Genomic DNA, 25,574 nt, shown 5'->3' with positions numbered 1-25,574 from the left:
GACGTAGATTCTTCAGGATAACAACAGCAGCCGGTGCTGCTCAGGGCTCCGGCTTATAACCTGTGGCGGGGCTGGCTCCGCCCCTAGCCACGCCCACCTCCAAACCTCGAGAAGGATCTCCACCTGGACACGTGATCACCCCAGCCCCACCCCCCCTTTGGGGGTCCCCGGGTAGATACCTCCGGTCACGTGTCCTCCGGGTTCAACCAGAGTGCCATGGCCCCCTTGTAACCCCGTATCGTGCCCGGCACTCTCGCCCTTTATCCTGTAGGGGCTGGCACTGCACGCAGAGCGTGGTGCCATCCGTCACTGTCAGTCAGTGCTCACCGAGCCCGGCTACGGCCCGTACTGCATCCACATCCAAGTGGTGTCAGCGATGTCGAGACATCGCGCGCCGTGCCTCTCCCGGACCGGCTTCACACAGTCACATCCAATGACGTCACTACAGTAGTATCTGGCTCTACAGTAGTAACTACTGACTCTATAGTAGTGTATATTGACTCCATAGTGGTGTAATGGGTTCGAATTTAGGCGCACACAACTTCTTGGGAGGCAACACTATGTATCACTGAACACAACCGTTAACTCTTACATTACGCATAGGGTGGTGACCACCGACCTACTCTAGCTAACACACACTTCTCTAACTCTCAGATACTCTAGCGTGACCCAGCCAGGTGGGCTACTGGCAGGTCCGCTGACTGGAGTCGTGACTCTTCTTGGCATCTTCACGATGCATCTTCATTCTTAATACGGGCAGCAGCCTCGAACCTCGTGAGGAGGCTGCTTATATGGGCCTCGGCGTGCCTGGGCCACACCCCGGCCACGCCTCCCTTTGAGAACCCTCTCGAAGCCTCCCCGCTGTCCACGTGCCCCCCGAGGTGCCCCCCGAGGTGCCCCCCGAGGTGCCCCCGGCCCCCACTGGGATCCGGTCACGTGTCCAGCCGGGATCACAGAGAGTGCCACACCACCCCCGTGGCCTCCCGAGTCCAGAAGCGGCCCTGACCTCATTCCTGCCTCCAGCCGGGATGACGTCATGTGTGTGTGTAGACCCGCATGGTAGTGACGCTCCCCCATATAGTGACGTCACACGTCTGTGTGTGTACACAGTAGTGATGCTACAAGTCGCTACAGTAGTATCTGGCTCTCCAGTAGTAACTACTGACTCTATAGTAGTATTTCCTGACTCTGTAGTTGTATCTACTGAATGTACAATAGTATCTACTGAGCCCAGTAGTAGCTCCTGATTGTATGTAATATCTACTGACTGTAGTAGTAACTACTGACTGTAGTATCTACTGACTCTACAGTAGTATCTACTGACTCTACAGTAGTATCTACCTCCTCTATAGTCGTATATACCGACTCTATAATTGTATCTATCGACTCTATAGCAGTTAACTACTAACTTAACAGAATACCGTGGTAAGGCCTAGTCCCGTGCAGAGTCCCCGGCCTCGCCTAGCTTGCCAAACCGGCCGAGGTGGCGCCTTAGCCAGCTGGGGCTGGGCCGCTACCCCCCCCCCCCCCACCATCTCCCCGCCCGCACTACAGTAGTAGTATCTACGGACTATAGTATTATCTATTGACCCTATAGTAGTAAGTGCATACATTGGGGTGGGGGGGGGGAAGAGGACAACACAGTGTGAAAATTTAACCTCAGCGTTGTGTCTTTTTTTTAATTTTTAACGCGAATGAGAATTCCCTCTTCCCCCCTCCACCGATCCGCGTGTGTGCGTTGCTATGGGAACCACGTGTCAGCGTTCTCGCGCATGCGCAGATGTGTGTTTTGGCGCGCGCTCAGCGTAGTAATATGAGATAATAATAAGAGGATATACAAACACAGACAAAACTTTAATGGAGAAGATGGATTGAGATTGAGCAATCATTGGAAGGACGTGTAGAAACCATGTCAAGTTTTAACTGCTGCGATTCTCACTCTTACACCCGTGCTGTTTTCGTTTACTAATTCAAGCTCATTGACGTGCTCATTTCTCCAGCCCCCACCCGTCCCTGCACGCCACACCCCACCTCTCCCCCCCGTGAACTCCTGCAGCCACGACTCTACAAACACTCCCCCTGCCCCCCCCCCTCCGTGAACTCCTGTAGCCACGACTCTACAAACACTCCCCCTGCCCCCCCCCCCTCCGTGAACTCCTGCAGCCACGACTCTACAAACACCCCCCCTCTCCCCCCCGTGAACTCCTGCAGCCACGACTCTACAAACACTCCCCCTGCCCCCCCCCTCCGTGAACTCCTGTAGCCACGACTCTACAAACACTCCCCCTGCCCCCCCCCCTCCGTGAACTCCTGTAGCCACGACTCTACAAACACTCCCCCTGCCCCCCCCCCCTCTGTGAACTCCTGTAGCCACGACTCTACAAACACTCCCCCTGCCCCCCTGTGAACTCCTGTAGCCACGACTCTACAAACACTCCCCCTGCCCCCCCCCCCCCTGTGAACTCCTCTAGCCACGACTCTACAAACACTCCCCCTGCCCCCCCCCCCCGTGAACTCCTGTAGCCACGACTCTACAAACACTCCCCCTGTCCCCCCCCCCCCCGTGAACTCCTGTAGCCACGACTCTACAAACACTCCCCCTGTCCCCCCCCCCCCCGTGAACTCCTCTAGCCACGACTCTACAAACACTCCCCCTGCCCCCCCCCCGTGTGAACTCCTTCAGCCACGACTCTACAAACACTCCCCCTGCCCCCCCCCCCCGTGAATTCCTGTAGCCACGACTCTACAAACACTCCCCCTGCCCCCCCCCGTGAACTCCTGTAGCCACGACTCTACAAACACTCCCCCTGCCCCCCCCCCGTGAACTCCTGCAGCCACGACTCTACAAACACTCCCCCTGCCCCCCCCCCGTGTGAACTCCTTCAGCCACGACTCTACAAACACTCCCCCTGCCCCCCCCCGTGAATTCCTGCAGTCACGACTCTACAAACACTCCCCCTGCCCCCCCCCGTGAATTCCTGCAGTCACGACTCTACAAACACTCCCCCCCCCCGTGAACTCCTGTAGCCACGACTCTACAAACACTCCCCCTGCCCCCCCCCTGTGAACTCCTGTAGCCACGACTCTACAAACACTCCCCCTGTCCCCCCGTGAACTCCTCTAGCCATGACTCCACAAACACTCCCCCCCCCGTGAACTCCTGCAGCCACGACTCTACAAACACTCCCCCTGCCCCCCCCCCCTGTGAACTCCTGCAGCCACGACTCCACAAACACTCCCCCTGCCCCCCCCCCTGTGAACTCCTGCAGCCACGGCTCTACACCCCCCACCCTCCCGTGCCTATATAAAGCCACAACAGCAGATCATTCTTTCTCACCTGATGACGGACGCTTGTGTCGCGACCGAAACGTCGTGCTATTTTATTATTTTTTCTACCTACGTGACTTTACCGAAAGAACCAGAGGAGTATGGAACCCTGCGGTCACGAAAGCTTCAAATCAAGATTAATGATTAATAGTTAAAAAAATGTTAACTTAACTACTTTAAAGTTGACGGATGTGAAATATGAATAGTGGTGGCTCACCCCCCGGGGCTTATCGCGTGGTATCTGGGTACTTTTTGGAAACATAAACCCCACATATTCTTGGTTCTTTCGGTAAAGTCACGTATAAAATAATAAAGAAATATAAAACAATACAATTATCGCGACGTTTCGACTGCAACACACCTGACGATGATTGCTTGTGTTGCGGTCGAAACGTCGTGAGAATTTTATTGTTTTATATTTTTATCATTTTATTATTTCCCTTCCACGTGACTTCGCCGAAAGAACCAAGAATATGAATCCCTGCAGTCACGAAAGCTTTAAATCAAAATAACCCCCACAGTTTGTAAGTTAAAACCGTCGCAAGTTGCGTCCATTGACAGACAGAGAGAAACAAAAATGACTTATATAGGCAATAATACGGGGGATCTTTGTCTTGAATTTGGTCGTGTAATGGTGAGCACGCTGGATGGATTTACAGTCCCCTAAGGCAGCGGTCCCCAACCTTTTTGGCACCAGGGAGCGGTTTCGTGGAGTACAATTTTTTCACGGTCCGCGGCCCGGGGGTTGGGGACCCCCTGCCCTAAGGATTCTGGTTCAATTCGACCTCCCGGTGCGGCAGCTAAAACAATGCGAAAGTTACCCACCCCGTGCACCACGGCCGATCGGCAGGGGAGGGGGGTGGAGGGTAAAGTGTGGGTGCTCACGCCTCTTCCAAAAGAAAGGCTGTCCAGCGTGGAAGAGTAGGCCAATGATACATATACACTTAGAGAGACAGGCACATAACTCAACGTCTTTGGCGTGTGTGAGATGGTAACAGCTATTGGATGCCTTCCTCCACCAGCGGATAGATCGTGGCTGATGATGCGTCCAATAGAGCGGCTCCAGTCGAGAGTCCCCTTGCAGTAGACGATGCCCTTCGGCCAGCACCGGCGTGAGAAAGAAGTTTCAGGGGTGCACCTTTACCCCTTTTTTATTACACGATTTTTTTTTTACTCACTCTGTCTGTTGTCGTTTTTGTTGTTGTATCAAGTCTTGGAACTCAATTTTAACCCACTTCCCAATGTGGTATCGACTGGAAACTTGGTGTACTTATGTCATAGTGATGACAATACTATATTCTATCATTAAAAGTAACAAAAACATTTTAAAACATTATTTTTTATGTGTTATGTTTCGGCTTGGGTTTAATTGTCCACACTCAACTAACGTTGGCTGTAATTGGCCACGGTCCTTTACGTTATGGCAAGCTTCGGGGACACTTCCTAAAGTCGTGGAGTTCTGTCATTACTAGTACGGTACATTTCATTAAAGCGTATTTTTGAAAAAGTATTTTTTTAAATATTACTTATTTTGTTTAGTTTCAGTAAAACTGCCGAGTTCGTAAAGTCACGCATATACAACCTTAGAGGCACCGATGCTGGTCTCTCTCGCTCACGAACGGTAGTGCCCTCCTTTAACCACACCGTTAACTGCCTTGCCGGCCACCTTGCACATCAATAACAACAACAACACACTTGCTTTTATGGAATCGTTTAACCGTGCCCCTCCATCTCTGCAACTGAACCAGAGTCGTGGGTGGATGTCGTAACGTGCGAGCGGTGGGAGAGGGAGTGCTAAGCCGACTGAGCATACACCCCACTTATTTTTAAACAAAACAAAAAAAATAGCACACAAATTCATACAACAAAAATCAAGGTAGCGTAAACGTTGCAGTCGTAGAGCAGTGGATTATTGAATCAATCTGTGAGCAACTTCGGATGTGAACCCCTTGTGTGCAAATGTTGGTGTTTTCTTCGGGTATTTGTTCCTCCTGGGTCTGCCCATCCATCATTTATTCCACACTCGTCAATATTTAAGAATGGAATTGGCCAAACATATCAAATGCAGGACCCATATGAATAATATTGATTCATTGAGGATTCCATGCGACAAAACCTATTACCGTAGTCAGATTATGATATTCGCCAATGTTCCTGTATTATAGAGCAAACATTTGGGTGGTGCGTCTTGTCATCTTGTGGGTAATGCATGTGTGTGACCAGTTTGTACACCTTTTATTGACACTGGGCACAAGTTTTGAGTGCATCTTTAACTCCTGAGGATCTTAAAATCTGGTACAGTTCTAGTGTTACATCTGTTGGCATAATAAATTCGTTTGAATTCACTCTCGGAAAGCAATAAAAGTGCATTTGGCTCACTGACGCTATTCCAGTGGTCTTACTTGGGATATTTGGCCAATTTCTTAAATAATGTTTTCCTTGAGTATTGTCTTCAGCAAATATTTGCTCTTGCTAAGTTGCTTATTAAATAGTGGAACTCCCCTTATCCATAAACGTATTATCTGCACTCGTTATCTGTGTACCCAACTCGCAGGAACTCATGTTACCATGTGGATTATACAATACACATTAATCCATGGAAAACCTACCAGAATTGGCTTCTCATAAGTGGTGACATCGCGGATGTCACTGTATGGTGCCGGCCATGGAGGGGCACGGCGTGCGATGTACTCACATCGCGGACGTCACGTATGTAGCGACATCGTGAATGTCACTGAGCAATGCCGGCTCCAGCGAGGCACGGCATGCGATGCATTGTCATCGTGGACACCCCGTAGGTGGGTGTGGTACCAGCCCTAGAGGGGGCACCGTGAGCGCTGGGATAACGCAGTGGCACCACGCGTGGCGTGCAGTGCCGTCTCCTACCGGAGGGAGTGGGAGTGTCAGCCCAGGGACAGGGTGACCCTGGGCCATGGCACTCTGGTTGACCCCGCAGGGACGTGACCAGTAAAGTCGACATGGGGCCCCAGGTGGGGGCTAAGGGGTGGTCACAGGCCGGGGGGGGAAAGATCCTCCAGAAAGGGTCTAGAGCGAGGACTCTCTCGAAGGTGGGCGTGGCCAAGGGCGGGGCCAGCCACGACCCTGGAGCATATAAGCGGGGTCCCCACAGGGACCGGGGTTCAGCGTTGCTACCGTCATCTGAAGATCTACGTTCTAAGTTGAAGAAGTCTCCAAACATGTGGATCCGGACCAGAGTCGAGGTCCGGTTCGTTGTAGCTAACTCCCAGTGTGTTAGTGTAGTTTAGCCGGGTGGTCCACCACCCCAGGCTGTTATCTAGTAAAGGGGCAGCTACCCTTTTGTGTATTACGTTGGTGTAATAATGTGTTGCCTCTAAGGAGTACGTCTGCAACTCAGTTGAATCCACTACATAAGTACTAAATTGATTCAGCATTGGTATTTTTCTTTCACGAAAGGGCTAATTCTATTATCTGCACCTTTCTTCACGAGTCTCCCGAAAGTGATCATTGAATCAAATTACTGCATTTACTTTTTCAGATATGCAGAGGGCACTAAAAAGCCCCCAAAACCTTTACATCCTCTCATATCAATCACCCAATGGCATGCTGCAGTCTGGCCAAGGGGACACCTAGTGGCACCTGCCCCCATGCGACAAGGTGGACATAGAATATGCTGACAAATGGGCATTTCCCTGCTAGGAGGGGGCGATCTTGCCTTGTGCTTTTTCCAATTGAGAGTTTATCAAAATGTGGTCCATTTAATTCCCGACACCAGTATGGTTCAATGTTAACAGCGACGCAGACGGCACGTATCTATAATACAAATTAATAAGTGTTTACCAGGGTGGTTGCTGGTGCTCTAAGAGTGAACCTCTGCAACAAACCGTAAATGTGCTACCACTCTGCAAGGTCACCACAGATAAGTGCCACCGAGAAGTGGTAGCAAATTCGTCCCGTTACTTTCAGCACAAATGATCTAAACAAATCGACGCATAGAAAAGGCAGCAATCTATTAATATATCTCACATTGGCTAGTGGTCTCCAAGACAACTACCAAATTGTACATAATATATTTTAGAAACGCACTTCCAAAGTATATAGTTATAAACTCAAGTGTTATAAAGCGCCTTTCAAATTGGTCATCTCAAAGCACTGTACATCAAATCTAAACAAAAAGTTAAGCAGCACACATTTTTGGTCGTCAGGTTTGCTTACAAAATTAACTAACACATCGCCATTGTTCAAATCAATTGTGTAGTTATGAAAACCGAACGTGTCGCAGACATGAGTGATAAACACTGCCTTCAGTTCACAATCTCCCAGCTACTCCACACGAGACGAACATTTCTGCACCGTTCCCTCACCACCCACAAAGCGTTGCGCTCTCATCTCCAGAGTAAATATTGCACTATAGCACAAAACGGTTTATATTGACCACAATATTGCAAATACTAGATCCACTGTATTTACACCAGTGCAGTTAGTTGATTATAGTGAGTTTAGCCATATATTAAAAACTCCAGTACCTCACGGGTCGGGTCAGTGTCTTCCAGTTTTTGCTCTCAACTTCCTCAAACCCTAAATGTAATAAATAACTTTTGAAAAATATCTTTAAGCAGTAAAAGGGTTGGCGATTTTAAGAGGTCTAAAAAGATGCAAGATTGCACCCCACGAGGACTGTAGAAGTGTAACCAAAGCTTTAATACTATATGCTAAAAAAGTGACGTTGGTTAGCAACACTAAAGGAAATGTCACCGATGTTAGGTCACCAATTACCAATGAGTAAGAGGCTTTCCATGACTGGATTTTAAAGTGACTTCATTAATATAAACAATATTTAACAGTGCGGAAGTTGATGAACAACCACCATTCGACACTGTGGCAGTGACGTCATCCCAGCACTTGTGCCACGCTATGTGCACATTAAGGCCACAAAGTGTCGAACACCCGCGTGGCAGGTCATGGGACAGACCCAGGTGCCATGGGTCGACCGAGGACTAGCCGATGCAACACCTGTGCCCCCTGCTATTCAAACTTGCTGTGTTTTAGCCACCCGGCACTCCATTCGTTGTTGGGAGTGTCGCTCCTCACGCCCTCCATTGTTGCTGGAGGCCGACTACCTCCAACTGCCCTGTAGGGTCCTTCACAAACCTTCTCCAGACAAAGTGTACATACATGCACACAGCAGATAGCACTTTACAGGCAAATGAACACGACATCAAATAGGCCACCACGGTATATTTGTGTGTTCATTTATTAGCTTTATTATGTTTTCTACAGCAAGACCTCAAGTATATTACAACAGAAACATCTCACAATTTTGTTCTTTTATTACAGAAATGTACAGGAGGGGGCAGGAGTTTATACACACAATGGGACAAGGTGGAGGGGACTGCATAGGGGGGGGGGGGGGGGGGGAGGGGTAAAAAAGGAGGAAGAAATTAAAGTTAAAATAAAGCACTTGTGCCAAGTGATGAAATGGAGGCTGGGAAGGCGCTGGGTCAGAAGGGATTGGTGTGCACACAGGTCAGAGAAAATAAAATAAAAAAACCAAACCAAAAAAAAGAAAACCGAGCGACAAAAAGCAGAACAGACGTATAAAACGGAGCACCAGGTTCCCCTCCGCTGTGTCACATAGCATACTTCTGCGTCCATTCCCTGGCGAGTTTATTGTACCTGTAAACGAGACGAGAACAGGTCACGGTACACGAGAATCACATAAATCTGGTATGACATTGTGTCTATAACCACTTACAACACGATATTCACATCAAACCACTGCTATGAAGCTATATAAAAAAGTAGGGACCCAGTCTCGATGGTCAGTGTGCCGACTCGTGAGCAACTTTGGACGTGTATGTACATTCTTAATCTTAACACGAGACCATGAAAAAAAAATCTGCACTCGTTCCGCGATGACTCGCATTACAGCACTGCGATGGTGCAGTCTTCACAGGAATGTGATTTCTTCTGGCCAATGAAGAACTATTATAGATTCAGTTCTAAGTAATTGAGCCATTCAACTGCATGGTCTCAAAGTTGGTGAAGAGCAGATATACCCACCACCTTCAAATTTACATTTGGGGCAGTACAAAATTATATGGTTCATGGTTTGGTGTTCGTAGCCACAGTTCTATTTTTTTTTCACTTGGGCATTATGCAAACAGCAGATCATGGACACTCAAGACAGAGTAGCTTTGCAAAACAATCCTTTGGGTGAACATTTTTTTCCTCTTTGGCATGTGGTTATTGTGCTTTTTGTAGATCTTAGGGTAAGAGGCAAGGGAAGAGGCCGCCATGCAGCAGCAGGAAGCTCTTAAAAGCAGGCCACTCACTTCTCTCGGTCCGTCTTGTAGATGCGTGCTATCTCTGGCACGAGAGGATCATCGGGATTTGGGTCACACAGCAGCGAGCAAATGGACAGCAGCACTACACGGGGCACACACAATAACGCACGAGAGGAATGTTAAACTCCCAGCAACGTGTACGTGACACGCGAGGCAGCGGATGCGTGCGAGTGCACGGCACGCAGGTGCGATGCCAACTGGTACCCGAATGCAAAGTACAGCAGGCGCTACTATGCGTAAAACGCATCCCCAGCTGCCTCGACACCAAAACCACCAGAAATCCACAAGAGCAGCAGAGCCAATGTTAAGACAGAAGCGTGGGAGTGGGCTGCATCAACCTAACATATGGCGTGCAAATGCTTCAGCATCCAATTGAGGACTTGCCGTAGTTATTTGCTTGCCAGTTCACAGCAGGTGACAAATAATAAAAGTGAATCTAATCAAAACAATATTTTCTAACGGTGAAGTAACCGTTCAGGTATTAAATTCCTTAACCGGCTGAAATTACAGTGATGTGAAAAGCAATGCCACATACAAACACGATATGATCAATTTATTTGCCAAGTAACAAATCTATGAATTTAATATATATAAAAAACGGCACATTTACAAATCCATGGGTCATGACCTCCAGGGGGCTAGCAAAGGCAAAGTTGTTGCGAGGGTTTCCTTTCCTTGTGTCTCTTTAATGCCTGCATGCCTCATGTTTCTCTTGTACGAGTCTCCGCTGCATCTATCCTCTTGTTTATCATACTGCATCCTTTCCACATCTTGTTCTTCCATACAAGTGCACATGCATGTTTGGCCAAAAACACCTTAAAATAAAAAAAATCAATGCAGCTCTTTTCTCAAAGAGCTGTGTGACTCAGTGTGGCTTCCCGGATAAGTAAAGTATTTGTATTATTGTGTGTGCACGCACATGCGTATTTACATACAAGTGCAATTATGTATGAACGTGTGCTCGTGTATGTGTATGTTTGTATGTATCTTTGTTTATACACAAACGTATGGAGATGTGCGTATGCAAGTGTTCATATACATGGGCATTTCCATGTCAGAGCATATTTTCACATCTAAGTAGACAGGATTCCTTTAGCCGTGATGAAAAAAAACCCAGCCAAACATGTACATCAATACTCCTTTAGCAAGGGAAACTTGCGTACGTTTAACTGTGGAAATGGCTGTGTGCTTGTATGCGAGTTTTATTTTGTCCGTGCACGTGTTAATATTGGGGCGATTGTGAAAATAGTTTACTTGTGACAAGCAGCTGCTAGCTTCGAAAGGTTGTGAAATGCTAGTGTATGGTATAGTGGAACGGCAGGAATTGCACTACCAACTATCTTGGCTCCTCTACCGTTAACCAAAATGGGTTTCTGAATAAAATTGTTTTTTTTAATCAATGAAGTTCACAATGCAGGAATATGTTGGCTGTAAGAAGCGATTACTCTTAACTTGGCAAAATGCACACACTTCCTTAATGCCAGTGGTTCTCAGACTGTGGTCTGCAAGGGTGTGGGGAAGCTGTTCACGGAACTGCTGCTAAAACTATGATTTTTTTTTCCTTACAAAACACCGTACTTTACTGCCCATTGCACAACCATTTCAGAATCAGAATAGTTAGATATGTAACACGAACAGTTTGGGCTTCAACCCTCAGTTCATATTGCCTTTGGAGCGCACACAACAAAAGGGGCAAGAAGAGACCGCACTGGCAAGGAATACGTTATTTAAAACCAGTGGGGATGAAGTGACGTGCATAGCTCACACGGTTATGACGACTCGACAAACCACTTACCTTTGGATATAGTGAGGGCTGGAGACCACTGAGAGCGTAATATGTCCAAGCAGATGCTACCATTGCTGTTGATGTTTGGATGGTAGATGCGCGTTGTGAATGCGACCTGCAACATACGGTCACCATAAACACTGGCATCATGAGGGCGTCACGGTGGCGAGATGTTAACTACCTCGCCTGGTATATAGGAAGTCGTGGGGTTCGAGCCCGACCATGACACCTGCATATTTGGATTGTGTGTGGTCGCGTGGATTTCTCCGGTTTTTCCCTCCACATTTAGAATCATGTGTTTAAGAGAATTTGGCGCCTATAAATTGCCACATGGTAATCCACTTTGTTGAGCTATACTTTTGTGACCAGGTCGTTACTGAAAAAGAGCTATATATATATTCTATGGGTCTTTTGATAAAGCCACGTAGATAGAAAAATAATCAAAAATATCACGTTTCGATCGCAACACAAGCAATCGTCTTCCTCTCACCTGAAGACGATTGCTTGTGTTGCGATCGAAACGTCGTGATATTGTTATTATTTTTTTTTCTATCTACGTGGCTTTACCAAAAGACCCATAAAATATGTATTCCTGCAGTCACGAAAGCTTTAAGTCACGAGCTATATAGGTCAGTGGGCCTTATCTAGAAAAATTAGTTTAAACCAAGGGGAACACTTACTCTGCTCATTCGCCTTGAGCAATGTGTCTGACAGCATGTGCCGAGATGACTACTAAAGTCACACCTGTAGTCTTCCAGCACTATAAACTTGGACTTTGTCCATTCCTACGAGTTAAGTTTTACAGTTCATAATGTGAATTGTGCAAAGTGGCTTTTAACAAAAAATGCCCACAAAATCGGTTAATTTCCCAAAAATATATTGGATTCAAATTGTCTTTGCAATGATGGGAAACTGGACGCAAACGTTAAAACGGTTTAGCGAGGGGTTGGTCTGACCATGTGCTTCGCGAGATAAAGAACTTTAAGCAACAAAAGGAAACAGAGGCGCGGTTATATTTGTGAAACCCATGTTTTCATAAAAAATAACATTTTCGGAAATTAAAACACTTTTAAATCATCCCTCAAAATATCCATTTCGAAAACAATGCTGCAAAATAACAAAACCTATTTGGACAATATATCACATTCAGTTTGTCTATTCATTAATTTATATTTTCGCTTCACACATTACAAAAAAGTAGGAATCCTTTCATGACTAAAAATGTTACGTTAAGTTCAAATTTATTGAAGTAGGCGAGAAGTCGAGACGAATTGTTATTTGCAAGACTGACCCTGGGGCATCAGTCTGCCAGTAGGGTGAAATGATTTCTGCGTATAATTCCAATTGCGTAATTTAAGGGTCATTTTTAAAACGTGGCAAATTCAGACCTCGACACCGGCACACAATGGCCGAGTGTTGCAAATGACCGTCAAATCTTTAACGTCTATTGTTAAGCAATCGGCACATGTCATACCCAGTTATAATAAGGGCGACCACCGATTCGAACAGTATTCCTCTAGGACAAGTGGCGAATGCACTCCCGCTAGGCCGTATCACCGCACTATATAAATTTTATCTTCAACACTTTTATACCAGCTACTGAAAGCACATTTGTTTCCTAACACAAACATCACAATGGAGGTTCGAGAATGTTTATGCAGAATATTCTGCCCGTGTTTCCAAGCTTTTGTCTACTCGCTAAATGATGCCATTAGCACAGTGCACTCCAGTGCAGCAGTGTTAACGCATGGAGAGACCAACTCTGCCTGGCTCGGTCTCAATAGTCACGTTTCCATTGTGGGAACCTGGCCTGTCAAGAACAAGAGACGCGAGGGCAGACTTTCCATAAATATTGTATTGTCAAGAATCTGTAAATAAACAAGGCTCAGGTTGGTGTAAACATAGCATTTCGGATCAACTTTTAATAGAGAGAGACTTGAATTACAGCATTGTTTGCATGCCATACCTAAACAGACATGTCATTGAACTTGCAATATTCAGGCACTCCATGGAAATAGGCAATTAAGCAAACCTATTACGAGAGGAATTAATTGTCACAATTCAATTTTGATTTAAAGCTTTCGTGACTGCAGGGATTCATATTCTTGGTTCTTTCAGTAAAGCCACGCAGAAGGGAAACAACAAAACAATAAAAATATAAAACAAGAATGTCACAATTCAGTTTACCTGTACAGTACTGAAATCCCAATTAAAAATATGAAGAATATATAATAAACATTCTACATCATAGCATAGCCAAACCCCATTCTCTATAAATAAAACAACATTTTGCTGAATGCAGTCTAATATTTTGTGCTCCATATTTACTATGCTTGTAAGGAAGATATGCAACACAAATGTGAAAACAGCTTTAATATAATTAATAGTAATGACTAATAACAAAGCAGAGGGGCTTTGCCTACTTTCTATCGGCTTTCCTGTGACTTTTTTTTAAATGTACCCAAAGCAAAAGTACAGTTTTGAAAGACTCCTTTCTGGATCCAGCACTCTTCATAACCATGAGACTAAATGTCATAGGTGCAGATTAAAGCAAAGATATTTTTTTACTCTGCAATCCAGGGATCCAAAAGAACAGGCTTGGCTTTCAGATGTTATTAAGCTGAAAACTCTACTATGTTTGTGTCAAATCTCATCTTTCACGTTTACAGACCATTAGAATTTATACAACTCGGTCATGATTTTCCATATTGGACGGGAACACGTCCTAAAAAGGTGCCTTTAAAATATCATTACAGTTGAGGCTCGCCACTTCTGAGATAACACTTTCTCGAGGTTACTATAACTTGAGGAGTCACCAATATTTTCACGGGAAACACCATCGAGCTCAACAGGTATCTTCTAAAGTGCCTTAAAGGCAGGTTTCCTTCACTTCAGTCTCACTAGCCCTAATGTAAAAGCTCCCGAAAAAAATATAACGGGCTTACATTCTCACAAAATCTGTTTTCCCGCGGGATTCCACCGTCATTCAAAACAAATGCTGTGCACAGCCCAGGAAACAAACACCGACCTTTGGAGGCTTGAAAGGATAGTCTGTTGGGAAGTGAATGGTCAGGAAGAACACACCCCCTTGGTATGGGCTGTCATTCTACATGAAAACAAACATGAACGGAGTAATTAAATTTGTACACACGTTCACATACACAGACCGAAACACTTTCCATACTGTATTACAGACGCTGTGACAGGATTACATTTGTTAAATTGCACTGTACTCTTTCATGTTTAGGCCTGTTCAGCTTCGTGAAGCACAAACTCACCGGCAGCTATCTCAATTTGGTGTACTTTATGAAAAGGTAAAGAGAATTAGAATGATGGTTGGGTACTTGTTAAATGTACGTGCGTTTCACATTAAATATCACAAGTAGTGTTTTTCCCTTTTTATAGGGTTTCCTTTGCCACCATTTGAACATAACTACTTAAGGTGAACTTTTTGCCCTTCCCATTTAAAACGTAAGGCACGGTTCACACCAATAAACCCGTCATCTCCGCAGGTGCAACAGTGAGCGTTCCCTTTACGATTATTTTTTCCACTAGCTCTACCAAACACAGGACACTCCGCGGGCAGAATTGCCCATCTGCAAACATGTGACGCAAAGCCTTTAACAGTGTCGTGCATTACATTAAATATTGACTTACTGGTCCCATAATGGTGGCCTGCCAATGAAACACTGCAAGGAGAAACGACAAGCCACAACATTATAACACAGCTCGAATACAAAATATACGTGTAAAACATAGGAACCTAAAAGTGATCGGACGCATCCAAATGGGCTCAACAAAACATTTTTATCACCTTCATTGAAGGTGCTTATAAAGTGTTATGTAATACTTGAATGCAGTGTGGCAACAGGTATTTATAAAGCTCAGCATTCAAGTGCAAAAATACTCTCATCTTGGCTGTCTACTCAAACATAAATCCGCCTCAAACTATAAAAAGCAGTGCGTAAAAGGTCAGTAATAAATGTAGTTATATACCATAATCATGAACGCAAGTGCGCAGTTTGTAAAAACCGTACCCGGCTGCCAACATTGCTCAAGAGAAAAAAACCTATTGAAAAAACACAAACGCAGTCTTCTTTAAAAAAAACTCGACGTGGTTGTACCCAGAAGTGGAGACAGATTACCCAAGCTCAGCCACGTCAAGGGCGTACACTCGGCAAAGCCAACGTTACACCGATGGCCACATCACACCACTACGCGGACCTACTTTATGCAAAACAACCGTCGTGTTTTTTTCTGCAAACGTGGACAAAACCACCGCAACGTTAGACTATTATTGCCGTTTAACCCCAGAGATAAGACACGCACTTCCCAGGATGTGAGACTGACAGTTTTACTTGTATCTTTTTATATGTGTCAAATGAGGTTTCTTTAAAAAAGAGCTAATTTGCCCCGTTGTGGAAAAAACCGACCTTTATTTAAAAACACATTAAAGCACGTCAACAGCAACGTTAGAATAATTTATAAAAAAAATAAATCAGTACAACCAACAAAGCACGTTTCATGCACGTCCGTAATTATCACCAAATATGCAGCATTCGTCATTTTAGTCAACACATTTTCAAAGCAATTTTGCTTCAACGGTGGGATAAATTCTCCATCCCTTTCATGTGTGCCCTGCAGTGTCAAGTTCAGAAGTCTAGCCAGGATTTGCAGGGTACAGGATCAAGGATGCATATACATATCACAAGCGCTCGCGGTGAGTGTACAGCACTGTACTTGGTGTTACCAAACGCAGTAAAACACTTTGCCCGCATAGCTGACTTGCTGGGCCCATTTGCTTATTATAACACGCTCCGTCTATAGCTTTACAGCTATATTGATGAAGGGGGGTGGGCGAGGTAGCGCAGTGGGGGTGGGGCATGTGCCTTGATGTCTACCGCTCTAGGCTTTAACCCTGGTCAAGTAACTTGCACCAAGTACAGAAAGCCAATACAGCACTGCCATGAAAGTAATCAGTTTCTTGCGAGACCAAGAAAAAAGGACATTAAAGTCTCTCGAACACAAATCTCTTGACATAAACAAGATGGCATCATTCATGAATTAATGAAAGATGCATTACAGAAGAATGGCCCAGAGGATTCCTTGGCAGCGTGTCACAGCAGAGCCCTGGTAAGCATGCACAATCAGGATTCATGCGCGTCAGCTTGCGGAGGGACACGCCATTATATACAAATTTGGTTACCAATCATAAAAAGGTAGTGATCATTGGGGTCCAAGGTTTGTGATGGTTTTTTTCTGTCGAGTAAGGTTCAAGATCCTAGATTTAAAGCTTTCGTGACTGCAAGGATCCATACTCTTTGGTTCTATTCGGTAAAGTCACGTAAAAAAAGCAAGACTGTCTAGACAGACTGTCTAGACAGTCTGGTCCCTTCACCTGATGAAGGCCACTTGTGTTGTGGCCAAAACGTCGTGAATTTTTTTATTTTTTGTTGTTTTTTTACGTGACTTTACCGAATAGAACCAAAGAGTAAGGTTCAAGATCTTTATTTAGAAATATGTAATTAAAGATTATTTTGCTGCTGTGGAGTTCCACATAAGCCACTCTCGTTGAGCTATCATGTGGCCAAGTCGCTTCTAAAAAAAATAAGTTAATGGCTCAGTGAGCTTCACCTGGTAAGATACAAAAAAAAGAGTTCAGTTTTACTTTAATATATTTTAAAAGCGATGTGTTTTACCTTTCCTCTACTTTGCACTCCTATCGTATTTTGTATTGTTTGTGGTTGTAACTTTGACCTGGTCCTACTGGACATCTGTTCAAAATGAGATTTAAAGCCCATCGGATTCCTCCAGTAGAAATAAAGATTTCGATTGTGCTTCTCATGTAAAAGACGTTTCAATGACTTACAGTCGTCGCCAACGGGTCCTGCAGAGCACTGTGCCGGAGGATCCCTCCCCAAGTCGTTCAACTCCTGCGGGCAGAAGAGAAGGACCCAACGTTGTCACAAGCAGCATTTCTTCCTTAAAGAAGACGGCGTTCGTCAGGAGCGATTGATTTAAAAAAAATGTAAGGCTTTAAAAACGAAACCTGTGTAACGGGAATGCAGTTCTGCACGCATTGTTGCGGCAAGGAGGTACAGTGCGCGGAGGCCTTCGGTTAAAAATGTGGATGGGCTGGTGTAATCGAGTGCAGCATGTTTGATCACTGCTCGCAAGGACAATCAGTGGCCTAACATTCAGATACTTAACACGGATGATTTCTTTAAAATGGCGAATACAATTTCACCAAGTGGAGACTCACTGTATATTCCACACAAAACAAATACGTTGGGCATGCACAGCGAAGCTTGGGTAACGCTCCCAAATGCGCAAAACTGTCGTAATTGTTGGTGCAAATGCCCACTGCCACACGCTCGCTCAAATGTGTTGAATTTCAGGAGAGCCAATGAACATATGAACCTTATAGCGGTACCCTGGGGTACCCATAGTACCTCGGCTCTCGCATAATGTCCGTGGTTATTTAAAGTCTGTTAATGGTTGGCGATGCGGCAATCGACTCATCGACGAGCTGTACACGATGCACCACCACGGTGCGTACCAGCCGTGCAGAGTTTCAGCGCAATCGTCCTCGCTGTGTTTCGACATTGCGGAGTAGCACCGATTTCGGATTGGTACCCCAGTCGCAGAGTTAAGTACACCCCTGGAAAAAAAATAGTGTCCCAGAAATAAAATATTTAATTGCCTCGGCCATTTTGTATTATTTTGTACCCCAGGGTACCGCAATAAGGATAATTTCATCACCAACAGTTAAATTACTGTATTTCCTGAACACATTTGAATTGTGTACGACACGCCATACTTATTTTTTGGCAGTTTGACACTTTGTGCTTGGAGCTGCTCAGCAGAAACTATTGTCCACATCATAAATTCCGCGAAATTGATTTAAAGCATCTTTGCCTGTAAACTGAACACTCAAGCCATTGATCGACACCGCATGTTACAGATGGCAATGCATTTCACTTCAATGTCAAATTCACCAGGGTGCCCAATGGCAGTTTTGTCCAGCTGTACCGCAGTGCCGTAAATGTTTAGAATTGTATGCTCGCTGGCTGGATACAAGCAGAGATGACAGCTAGATCTGACACAGCAGCCCATAAAGGAAGGTATTGAGTTTTTTTTAATCTTGCAGGCACAATGACGTCAACGACCTTCGACTTTAGTCAGCAGAAAAGCACAATCATTCTTGCATGCTCGTCAGTTTTTTTGGAACATAGATGCTCATGTTCCAATTATAGAATAAAATGATAACACACGATGTAACGACTGACGGGAGCCTCTCTATATAGCTCTATAGTGCCACCCTTGCTCGGCATAACGTGCCAAATTCACACCTCTCAGAAGCGGCATGCGCAACCTGACAACGCATAACCTTTCAACTGCCAGGCCACATACAATTGTGCGTCACACACTCAACCAGCCATAGAAGCCCTCCCCCCCCCCACCACCACGAGTAATATCTGCTGTGCCTCACGGCCATTTCCTGTGGAAGAACGGCCGAGGCACGAAGGGCAATGCACAGCCAAACACGTAGTTCGTTATGAAACTCGTGGCAAAAGGCCCCCGACGGAAGCGTCGGCGGGCCCCGGCTGAAACGTTTTTTTTGTTGTTTACGCCACGAAGCGATGTCACTTCCCTTTCGGTCCTTCAAAACTGCAACGTCATTCCCGTTCCGCGGCGTTTTAAGGACGCGGACGACTTCCCCGGGGGTGGCCACGGCAACTTCGACCAAAACTATCATCGGGGGGGGTCACGCAAAAGGGGTCAGCCGTGGTTGTGGCCATTTTCGCTCACAAGGATGGCAATCCGCAACCACTGCTTCAGAGAACGCCGCGTTGCGTGCGTGCAAGATTGTCAACCGTTCTGGAACACTGTAACCGTGTAACGGATGCGAACCCAGCATGTTGAGTGCACGGTTTCTACACAGCATCGCGTGTACGAGGCCTGTTCAATGTACAATTTTTGCCTGTGCAGACAGCACCGTGTGGAGACTCGCACAAAACGTTTACCTTATACCGAATGTTGACTATACAAAAGGGTCAACTTATGGATATTCTAAAGGGTACAAATAGATTGGAAATGTATTTAGGACACTAATGGCACTATTAACCAACGCACGGGCTTTCAGTATGTGGCAAGTTCACGATGGAATTACATGAGTCACGAGAAAAACATGAGTCAACCATCGCCACAATCACTAGGAACACCCATCCCACGACTACTAGAATCAACATCACCATGACTTCAATAACGTGAACCAATATCACCACCATCAAAACCATAATATTCACACAAATCAACACCACCCATCACTACAAGTACAGTACAATCAACATAAACAGCATAATCATAACTACCATTGTCAAAATGATCCCATCACCACACCAAAGGTTTCTGCCATCAACACTACAAATTACAATCACCAATACCACTATGATAACTACCACTCAATCAATATCACCAGTGGGCCACCATATACTCAATCTTTACCATCGTTACCACAACAACAATCGCTAGGACAATCAACATAACTTATACAACCACCTACATCGCCAAAATAATTATTACACCCACAACCATCACGTTATTACTATTGTTGCAACCATTACTATCGCAAACACCATCAGCACAACGTCCAATGCCACTATAAAGACCACCACCACCACGAAACTCTCATTACCACCATCATCAATCTCCACCACCGTCAGCACCCACCATCTTCACCATCAGCATAAAATCGGCACTCGGCATAACCAGTGACATCACCACCAACCAAGGGTTTAATTCATCCCCATAGTAATGCGGTATTGGCCATATGGAACCATTCCAATTACAAGCACGTTCCTTTACGACAACAGCCGGCATTATTACTACCACCATCGTGCACAAAGATGCACTGTGCAGCACACACACAGTCGCACACACACACACATATATAACTCGTTCGACACGAACACATCTAAATAAGGGGACAGGCCGTGTCGATGGATTACTTTTTAGGACTATTTTAGGTTTGCCGGAGAGCCAAATGAAATCCCCGTTCGTGCCTTGACGCCGGCTGAATGTTAATGTAACGAGTTTGGCTGACCCGAGTGAAGATAATTAACCAAGGAGACGAAGAATACGTCAACGCCTTCATTATATCTCAAATGATAAAACAAAAAAACGGTACGTGAATTAATTACCGAAGGGAACGCAAACGTTAAAATGTATACGGCGACTGAGCGAACGCGGCCATTAGTTGAATGTACGAACGAAATTGTAAATTTAAAGAGATATAACCACTCGGTAATGATTATATAATTTAACGTGCGAATTAACGAGTCGCTACACACACGAAAGAGTAGGGGGGGAAGTCTTCATCGACTGGGTCAACGAAACCGAGTGAACGAATCGCGTTGAATGAATCCAACTGGACGAACACGAGTCGGCGGATAAGCGAGAGAATGAGCAAAGGGAATGGTGTCAAGAGAACAACAGGCGAATTAACTCGAACACAGAGAACGATTGAACGACGGTGTCGAATTAGCGAACCGGTCAAGAATATCGCTGAAGGACTCAACGAAATGACCGAACGGAGGCGCAGAATCGATCCAAAGCTGGCGCTTTAATGCGGGCGTCAATGCGGAACCCGCACGCACCGCGAGGCGCAAACCTCTCGTGACAGGGGGGGATGGAGGGGGTGAAGATGGAAGGGGAAGAAGAGACAAGTGGAGAGGGAAAGAGAAGCAAAACGAGAGCGATTTGGAGCGGGGAGGAACAGTGGGAGCCGTCATCCAGGAACGTCACAGTCAACCATCCCCAGCGCAAAACATGGTTCCTGTTATTTCATGCCGCTCCTCGTTAACGCAGCTTCGTTTATTTAGCAATCCTCCTCGTCTCGCTCGGTTCCCAGTTTATCCTCACCACCACCCCCGCCCCCCCGAAGACGCGTTTTGTTTTATTAATCCCTCAACGTGCTTCCTCGTACCTACCACGTCGTTCTGTGATCTTGTCGACGTTCTCTCCCATCCTTCCCTCAATTAACCCGCACCATCTCATCATCACTCCCCCCTCCCCCCCATGGTTCCTCTTTCACTATTCGTGTTCCTTATCATTAAACTTCGTTCTTCCCCGACTCCCAGCAATCGCCCGAGTACCATGACCCCCCCCATTCCCCCACAAAAAAAAAACCTTATTCCTGCTCTTCATTCTCTTAATTCATACCCCCATTTCGGCTTGTTCCTCATACCCACGTCTCTTTGTGCTTAGTCACCATTAACCTCGTCCCCTCCCTCACCTCCCTCCCCACTCGTCGCCACGCTCCCCTCCTTCCTTCTCTTCGCTCCTCTTCATCCCCCCTCCTCCACTGGCTCCTCTTCACCCCACCACCACCACCTCTCCACTCACTCTCCCCACAAACACCCCAGCAGAGGCCTACACTAGTCGAGGCGGCCGTCGCCCGTCACCACGGCGCCCCTAAGCTAGCTGTTACCTTGTGAATTCTCTTCAAAGCCATGATTATTTTATCTCTCTCTCCTCCCCGCGTCCTTCTTTCTCGCTCACGCCGACGACGACGACGAAGACGACGACGCTGCCGCTGTTGTCCGTTTCCCTTTCTAACCCGTCGCGCTCGGAAAGGCGAATTATTGTCGCTGCGTTGGCGCGGCCCGACACCAAGCGCCGCGCTACCGACCAAGGGGAGAGAGGGGAGGGAGGGGAAAAAAAACTCCTCTTGAGCTTGAATTTGGACCGGACGCTTCACCGCCGCGGAGGACTCCACCGCCGCTTTTATAAGGCGGTGGGGGAGGGGGGGGTGTGTCGTGGCGGGCGGGCGGGGGCGAGCGCGCGCACGTGACGTGCGTCCCTCCGCGCGGGGAAAAAAGTGCGGGGCTCCCCCCCCATCCCCCGGCGGGGGCGGTGGCGCGCGCGCGCACTCGCGCGCACTATTTGCGGGGCACGGCCTCCACGTGATTCCGTGATCGGCGATTCGTGTTGAGGAATCGATCCGCGGTGTCGAACGTTACCGTTTGCGGGCACGCACTTCGTGAATGCGAGTACGCGTCGGGAATCGATTCATTTCGATTCATATTCGTCCATGCCGCAGCGCGGGGCGTAATATCGATTTGATTAATTTGCACGATTTATAATTAATTATTCTGTTGCGTCGTATTTAAACGTTTGGGCTACGAAGGATGAAATGTCGGATTTAAGGACACGAGAGAATATTTACGTCGTATTTTAGGATTATTTACATTCGTACAATTTGACGCGTTCGTCGTGCGTACGAAAGTGACGTTCCCACGCCACGTGCGATTTTTTTCTGCGGAATGAACAAGCATATGACGCGTGACGTCCCATTGTGACGTCACATGCATTGTGATAGGTTGGCGAACGCGCTCACTCATCGCATTACAAAACATTCCCACATATTTATTAAAGTGCCGACTTATCGATATGCAGATGTATTCGCATAGGTTAACAGTGATTTGTCTTTGAAGTCGCGTGCTATACGCCAGAGCATGCACTTTTGATAACCCACGTATTAGAAACACTTGAACGGCACCTACAGTGGCAGCTGTCAATGTGCGCACAATGTGGCGGGACCTGGCGTGCAAACGGACAATAATCTATGATAACAAAAAAAATAAGAATACGTTTTACCCGTTCTGGCAATAAAACAGGTGTTAAGATACTCTTGGCTTTTGGTTTAAAGCTTTCGTGACTGCAGGGATTCATATTAATAAAGGATTAAAGCTTTCGTGACTGCTTAAATTACTCATTGTTTTTTTCGGTAAAGTCACGTATGTAGAAATACCATAAAATCACATTCATATTCTTGGTTCTTTCGGTAAAGTCTCGTAGAAGGGAAACAATAAAATAATACAGATATAAAACAATAAAATTCTGATGGTGTTTCGACTGCAACACAAGCAATCATCAGGTGTGAAAAACACAACAAGAAATGTTTAAAACCACAAGAAGAAAATTCTCAATTTTTCAAAATTTATTGTTGTGGTTTTCACATCTGATGATGATTGCTTGTGTTGCAGTCGAAACGTCGTGAGAATTGTATTGTTTTATATTTTTATTGTTTTATTGTTTCCCTTCTACGTGACTTTACCGAAAGAACCAGGAACATACTCTTGGCTCTTTCGGTAAGAAAAAAACTATTTCAGCAGTTTATTCTTGCTGTGGTTGTCCCACCTGATGACGATTGTTTGTGTTGCGATCAAAACCTCGTGATCTATTATTTTTCTACCCACGTGACTTTACCGAAAGAACCAAAGAGAATGGATTCCTGCAGTCACGAAAGCTTCAAATCAGGTGTTAAGATGTTCAAACACCAAATAAGAAACCTTTTGCCAGGAATCATGCCTGCATTAACAACACGTACTTGTGATGAACATGCAGACAAACATGCTCCGATATTAGATGCATTGTCTTTGAAACGCACAATGAGTTCCGTACGTGTGGTTAATGCAGACATGATTCCTTGCAAAAAGTTTCTATTTGGTGTTTGAACATCTTAACACCTAGTTTATTGCCAGAAAGGATGAAACCTAATATTATTTTTTCCTATTTTGATACTGACAAAAATGTCCCATTTTGGGCACTAATCTGCCAATGTACACTATACTGTAATCCCAAATGAGTAATTTGTGGTTACTTTTCTAATGTGGCAAGTTCTGGTTGAAGTGATCAGCACAGCCACACCATGTAAAGTGATTATCACATGGAGTAGTATGCGCTTTAGTGATTTGGTAGTCGTGAGCACTAAAGTGCCATCACAAGCACTAAAATGCTGACTTCTACCACCGAATCACAAATTTACTTACTACTACTTGAGCTGTAAGCGCTATAAAGTGCTTACTACTAAAGTACCTACTGGCCAAATTATAATGCATTCTTATAGGTAAACTACAGCACTTACTGACCATACCTGGATTCAAAATAACGACGTCCATTTGCCTAGATGACGATATTAATTGTCTTTATTCTCCACCTCCAAGCCGATGGAATGTGCCACGCTCGCCAAACTTTGCCCCATTATCCACCCCCCCCCCCCAACTGCCTCCTGAACGAGCCGGATTTCGAACTGGCCGTAGCTGCTGCTACAAACAGATCGTTGCCTTCACCATCCTCATAGAAGCCGGTTTCCAGCGTCAACAACAACAACAAAAATCTGGCACAGCAATGATTGCCCTATCCGCTGCCTACAACACTGTTCGCATCCTGGCCTGCTGCTGAAGTTGTCCAAAATCATCAGATGCCGTTCACTTAATCAATGCCATGGTTAGCAGGCATACTTTAAGGGTTCAACCTCGCCGGTAACACACAGCCGCAAGAGAATTATGAACAATCGCCCCCTTCAAAGGTCCGTAATAGCACGGTCATGATTCAACATACATATGTGGCCTGCCATGTAAATAATTTTGCAAGTTCAGGCATGCATATGACATAGCCCTTGTTGCATAGGGCACAAATCTAGAAAACAATGCCAATAATCTGACAGCTGTTATAATGTTATTGGAGATATATTTAATAATACAAGTTTTTTGGGTGGTAGATCGCGTAAATGTAAATGTGTTGTTAACCCACCACCACCCTACACAGCCAATTAGTAAAGCTTGTCATGTAAACAATACGTGCCAGTTAGTTACTACTTCAGCACACTGGTGTTTTGGAGAGTAAACCCACAACATTTACCATTTGAGAACGACGTTTCACTGGTTATTAGAACCAGCTTCATCAGGCGATTTGCCAGAATTACGTATTAAAGTGAAAACTCCAACCAAGCCCTCCAAAACCACCACAAGTACTCTTCACATCAACGATTATACATAAAATGTCAACCTTGATGTGTCCTGAAGTAGCACAGTGCGCTATGACCCCACTGAAAAAAATATTTGGGACTATCTGTCCTTGAAGTCCCACATTAAACAGATATGTGATCAAACCAAATGAAGAATCCTCCTGCTACAGAAACTTGCACAAATGACATGGGGCGTTTCAGCTGATGTGCTGCGAACTGCCAACCTGTCACTTGACTCACTCAGTGGCAAAGTGCAGTCCTCTACTCAAGCCTGGTTCGGGAACTCTTACACAACACTGCTAGATGCACACTTAGATTACGA

General features: G+C 45.6%; 1 protein-coding gene across 1 annotated transcript; it reads right to left on the bottom strand.

Moving 5' to 3' along the window:
- Window positions 1–8,544: 8,544 nt before the first annotated feature.
- Window positions 8,545–22,130, bottom strand: LOC116945000 (ubiquitin-conjugating enzyme E2 D2). The gene is made up of 7 exons (XM_032959025.2): window positions 21,932–22,130; window positions 17,309–17,372; window positions 15,097–15,128; window positions 14,468–14,545; window positions 11,449–11,554; window positions 9,642–9,735; window positions 8,545–8,982 (listed from the first exon to the last, which is right to left on the bottom strand). The coding sequence occupies exons 1-7, from the start codon at window positions 21,953–21,955 to the stop codon at window positions 8,937–8,939; spliced, it is 444 nt and encodes a 147-aa protein (XP_032814916.1). The 5' UTR covers window positions 21,956–22,130; the 3' UTR covers window positions 8,545–8,936.
- Between the last annotated feature and the right edge of the window lie 3,444 nt (window positions 22,131–25,574).

This window comes from Petromyzon marinus, chromosome 22 (genome assembly GCF_048934315.1).
Source record: "Petromyzon marinus isolate PM22_M1 ecotype Great Lakes invasive population chromosome 22, UKy_Petmar_22M1.pri1.0, whole genome shotgun sequence".
Taxonomy (NCBI): Eukaryota; Metazoa; Chordata; class Hyperoartia; order Petromyzontiformes; family Petromyzontidae; genus Petromyzon; species Petromyzon marinus.
This window is presented reverse-complemented; position numbering and strand designations above follow the sequence as displayed.

Bases quoted from the DNA above. Each gene is read 5' to 3' on its own strand.
- LOC116945000 (XM_032959025.2), bottom strand. From the start codon at position 21,955: ATGGCTTTGAAGAGAATTCACAAG. The intron at 17,373-21,931 runs GTAACAGCTAGC...TTCTGCCCGCAG, and splicing joins CTTTGAAGAGAATTCACAAG to GAGTTGAACGACTTGGGGAG. The intron at 15,129-17,308 runs GTAAGTCATTGA...TTCTCCTTGCAG, and splicing joins AGGACCCGTTGGCGACGACT to TGTTTCATTGGCAGGCCACC.